The sequence below is a fragment of the Berghia stephanieae genome, chromosome 2, assembly GCF_034508935.2.
Source record: "Berghia stephanieae isolate SIO BIC M18660-M18661 chromosome 2, UCSD_Bste_1.3, whole genome shotgun sequence".
NCBI classification, from domain to species: Eukaryota; Metazoa; Mollusca; class Gastropoda; order Nudibranchia; family Aeolidiidae; genus Berghia; species Berghia stephanieae.
In genome coordinates this window covers 35,133,078-35,138,835 of record NC_088361.1, presented here as the reverse complement: position 1 = coordinate 35,138,835, position 5,758 = coordinate 35,133,078, and the positions used below count along the sequence as shown (strand labels likewise).

Sequence of the window (5,758 nt, the reverse complement as noted above, 5' to 3'; positions counted from 1 at the left end):
TGTTCCCCCCCCCCCCCCCCCCCCCCCCCAAGGACCGTAAAAGCTACCCGCGGCGTGACCAAGGCTCTGGGGCCCAAACCCGTTGCACAATGGTTTCTTTTGGGGGTGGTTAGCATTTTTGGCCATAGGTGGCAAGGCTTTACAATTTTTTCAATGTCTACCAAACCATTTTTTTGGGCCCCCAGAAAAAAAGGCGCACCAAAAATTTTTATTTTGGGGGCACCACTGTGTGAATTTTATGAAGTAATGTTAACATTTCCTCAATACAAAGCTGGTGGGATGATAACTTATACTCCATATAATGCAGCATTTTCACATCAAATCATTCTTCCGTGACTGATAAAACCTCAACTTTTTTCATTCACACTCTCAGACAAAACTTTTTATGCAATACCAAACACCCAAAACCCGGGGGGACTCATTTTTTTCTGTTTCCCTGCAATACTCACAAGTAGTTTGGGTTTGTTTTTTTGTATTGAACAGAATGTCAAGTCATCTGGACAAAGGGTTTCTGTATGATATTCCCATTTCAGCTATCAAAAATTTATTGGATATTTTTGTCATCACAGTCACGTACTTTCCACAATCATAACCTCTGGCATTTGTGTCATATTCATTCAGCGCTGGAAATATGTCAGTGGTGTAAGGTTTAATGCATACGTCATCATCCATTGGGTTGTCACAACAGGCTTTCTCTACCATCTCCCTGTTCACTTTAAAGTAGTAAATATAATGTGTAGGTCCTACATCTTGAAAGCTGAATTTTCTGATGAAAAAAATGTCATTAAAATTGATGGTTTTGGGAGTTAATTTCGCTTTATCATGTGATAAATATATTTTTTTAAAACAACAACAAAAAAAAACACATAATTAAAGTTCCTACTTCCCATCAAGCTAAGTGTCTCAGCTCACGGCAGAGTCATATTATTATTACAACTATATTTGAATTTTTTTCTTCTTCTTCGTTTCTTTTCTATTCTCAACCCTCTCCTTACCAGCCATTTTCAGAAGTTTCCCCAAAACTTCATACCCACCCAACACAAAACAGACATATCTTACTCAAACAGAAAAGCAACAAGAACATTCTACTCATAATATTGTTCGCAAATATGAGTTCTATTACAGAATGTCAAGTTTTTATACGTATAGCAAAAAGAAATGAAATCTGGATGATAAAAGTGACAAATGTGACGATTTTATAATAGGTGGTAAGGAGAGGGTTAAAACTCATTCATTATTGAATGAAGAAAAAAGCTTGACAATTTGACTTCAAATTGAAAATGTATAGACTTGACCTTGGAGTTTAATTGGTTCCAGGTTGCACCCTTCACACCCCCTCCCCACCCCACCTCTACCTCCTCTCTCTCTCTCTCTCTCTCTCTCTCTCTCTCTCTCTATATATATATATATATATATATATGTATATATATATATATATATATATATATATATATATATACCACACACACAAACACACACACTCACACATACACACATATATATCTATATATATATATGTGTGTGTGTGTGTTTGTGTGTGTGTGTGTGGTCTTTTCTATATTTATCATGAAGAGTCTTTGGGTTTCATTTTTGGTACGTGTCAACATATTCGACGAAAGACCTTAAGAAAGGGTTTATATTATATTTAAGTAAATGTAATGAAAGTAAAAAAAGAAACAATTTTCCCACCTTACCCATCTCCGTCCCCCAACCATCGCTGTAAACAATGGTTCTTTTCTGTTGAACGATTTAACACTATCTAGTCATGCATTGCGTTCTATAATATTATTGAGACTACGTTGTGGTTTAGCAATAATATAATTTAATATTATATAATATAATATAATATAATATATATCACTATAATATATATATATATATATATATATATATATATATATATATATATATATATATATTATATATATATATATATATATATACATATATATATCACTCTTAGAAGACCGTAGTCTTCGTTAAACTCTTAGCCAACGCTTGATAAAAGATTACGTCACAATAATATGGAGACGAACACCAAAAAGAACGTGAAAAGCGATTTGTATTCAACCAGTAAATAATCGTACCATGGAAAGACGTGTAGGTATTTAAAACATTGACCAGAAAACTCGTCCGTCAATTATTAATCGATTTAAATGATCCTCATCTTGGTAACAGCTCTCAACTTGACCTCGCGAGGTACAGATATAGAAAGTGTTTATCTAGTTATATTTTGATACAGTCATGATAATCAATATTTTTCTCCAAAAGGTTATGGTACAAGGGTTAAAACAATTTTGTTATACTAAAACCGATATGCTTACTATTCATTACTAAGAATTCAAGTACCCGATAAGATATACGATATGGCATCTAGTTTCTAAGAAATCTCTCTCTCTCTCTCTCTCTCTCTCTCTCTCTCTCTCTCTCTCTCTCTCTCTCTCTCTCCTCTCTCTCTCTCTCTCTCTTCTTTCTCTCTCTCGCTCTCTCTCTCTCTCTCTCTCACTATATATATATAAGGTCACTTACGTTTTATTTGCCGATACAATTGCAAACCAGTCTACAAATCATGAAAGTAATGGAGTTATATCCACATAACAATGTAAAGTTTAAAAGATAAATAAATAAATGGATAAATAACTAAATTAATAAACAGACAAATAAAAGAATAGATAAATAAATAGTAAATTGACAAAATCATATTGAATTAAAAAATTAATCAATTAATTGATAAAAAAGAGAAAATAATATAAAACATATTAGTCATAATTAAACCTCAGAGACCTTAACTCCCTATCAACCACGATTTTAAATTGATTCAAAGATCATGCATTTTTTGTGCTAAAACAGAGACTTTTCCATGTTTTCACAATACATATAATAAATGCGTTCTGTCTTATTTTTGTCTGAAATCTTTGTATATATATTTTATATTTGTCGCCTATGGTGTAAATTAAATACACTTGGAAAATGTAAACAAAATTGATGAATTTATATAATTTATATTATGAATTATCTTGTAGCGCTGTATTAAATCTCCCCTTATTCCTCTGCATTTGAGACTAGGTAGATCAAGAAATGCTAAACGCTCGTCATATGACATGTTTTCAAGCCCGAAGCAAGCTCGTCTTCTAATATTTCAAGACCTATGAACTGTCTTAAATATATCGCGCTCCAAAAATTGTTCCTGTACTCAAGAACATGTCTTATAATGATTTTAAATAAGTAAAACCCCTGTATATGATTCCCAACGTGCAATTAGCTTCAGTTATTCAATCATTAATATGTACATCGAAGTTCAAATATGGGTCAAAAACAACATCAAGATCCCTTTCAAAATTTTTATCAGGCAAAAAAAAAAAATTGAATTAGAGTTATCTGAGTATTAGATGTAATTAAAATTTTTCTTTCCAACACGCAATACCTTGCACTTGTTGATATTAAATTTTAATCGCCACTTTCTTGACCATTCAAAAAGAGAATTAATGTCATTCTGAACGATTAAATGCTGATCAGATTGATTATGAATTTTAGTGTCATCTGAAAAACAATCTACATTTTGATATAATGTTATTTGGTAAGTCATTAATATATATAATAAACAGTATTGGACCCAAGACACTTCCCTGAGGTACTTCACTGGTCAAACATTTAAAACTTGACAATTCGCCATTTACAATTGGATTCAGTTGTCTGATGTCACTTTTTATTCTTGATGCTGGCTAGAACTTTTCATATGCCTAGTGATCAGAATGTGTAAAAGTCAAAACATGATCAACTTTATGTGTTTTTTTTCCCCTCTGGATACGCTTTTATGCTCGCCGGAGAAATATTTCATACGGGCGTCCGCCATTGTTCCGATAGTTTAGAGCCAGAATTACTAAGTTACCATGCGTCATTAGGAAGGAAGTTACGTTACGACTGTTGAAGAGTATTACCCTCTGCTTTCTATTGGATAGAAAACATGTTATCCAATCATATATCGGCCCTGTTATATCATATGATTTTATTTTTCTGATAGCCTCTCACGAGGAACAGAATCAAAGGCTTTATTGAAATCAAAATAGGTATAATATCAATACATTTACCATCGTCAATCATGGTGGAAAACTCTTCCACGATTGTAATAAATGAGTTACACAAGAATGTTTCTCTAAATCCGTATTGACAATTACTTAACATTTTGTGATTTTCTACAAAAATCATGATTCTATCTTTAAGAATGAGTTCCCTAAATTTACACAAAATACACATTAAACTAATAGGTTGTATTTTCCAGGTTCGTTTATATTTCCTTTTTTTTTTGTAAATTGTAGTCACATTGGCTAATTTCCAGTCTTCTGGAATTTTAGCCTTTGATAGAGATTTGTTAAATATAATAAAAAGGGATGGCTTATTTGTGTCGCAATCTCCTTGAGTAAACGAGGATGGAGACTATCCGGAGCAATGCTTTTTGTTACATTTAATGGTAACAACTTTTCAATAATTTCATTTTCCGAAATAGAAAAATTATTAATATAATTTCCATCGTTGGTATTGTCAACGAATGGGATATTAGCGTGATCCTCAGTTACAAAAACATATGAGAAATATATATTTAACACTTTAGCCTTTTCTATTTCAGACATAGTGGTTGTTCCATCGTTTTTAGACAGGCGCCGTCACCGGTTTTTTCTTTTAAGTAAAAAAATCAAAACAACCCCCCCCCCCCCCCCCCAAAAAAAAAAAAACAAAAAAAAAAAAAAAAACAAAAACAACAAAAACTTGAGCTTTTATATAGAGCAATATCCACTTAATGTGCTCAAAGCGCTTTACACAGTTTAGAATTGATATATTTCCTGAAACATTTTGTATTGGCTTTACATTATCGAGCCAATTTAGATTCCTGTAATTTCATTTAATTGGATCTGATATAGCAATTTTAAGCTTTATTTCGTATTGTTACATAGCTTTCATAATTAGATGGTGATCGAGGTTTCATATATATATATATATATATATATATATATATATATATATATATATATATATATATATATATATATAAGGAGTTCACAGCATTGCCATCCGGAAGTATAACGGACCAACACACAAAACTTTGTGTAACCATGGCAGTTTATAGTCAGGTTAATACAGTTTAGTGAGAATTACTCATAAACGCGGATGGCAAACCCCCCCCCCCCCCCCCCCCCCAAAAAAAAAAAAAAAACAATAACAAAGACTTGAGTGAGGTCAACTTCTAACTATATAGATAGAATGCGCTTGGCCAAGGAGTTCACAACATTGCCATCCGGAAGTATAACGGACCAACACATAAACTCTGTGTAACCATGAACTTTTATAGTCTGGTTAATACAGTTTAGTGAGAACAACTCACAAATGCGGGTGGCAAAAACAATAACAAATGCCTGAGTGACGTCATCTGCATACTATATATATATATATATATATATATATATATATATATATATATATATATATATATATATATAAACAAAATAATATTTACAATACTCTATCTACAGCTTTTAAGAGCTTAGAACTCACTTCGACAGACTGTACTTATCGATACATATATATTATATAATGGAAACAGCTGTTTCTCCTACCTAAACCCGTGAGCTTTCGTGACACCTTACCAGACTGTCTATAGATAGTATGCGATTGGCTAAGGAGCTCACAATATTGCCATCCAGAATAACGGACTAACGTACACACAAAACTGTGTGTAACCATGATCGTTTATAGTCAGGTTAGT

At 32.4% G+C, this 5,758-nt stretch overlaps 1 protein-coding gene across 1 annotated transcript in view; it reads right to left on the bottom strand.

The window, feature by feature from the left end:
- Positions 1-492: 492 nt before the first annotated feature.
- Positions 493-5,758, bottom strand: part of LOC144963927 (uncharacterized) — a 24,270-nt gene continuing 19,004 nt past the window's right edge. The window contains exon 4 of the mRNA XM_078897871.1: positions 493-766. Within this exon, the coding sequence (XP_078753997.1) occupies positions 493-766 (274 nt within the window). The remainder of the gene's footprint in view (positions 767-5,758) is intronic.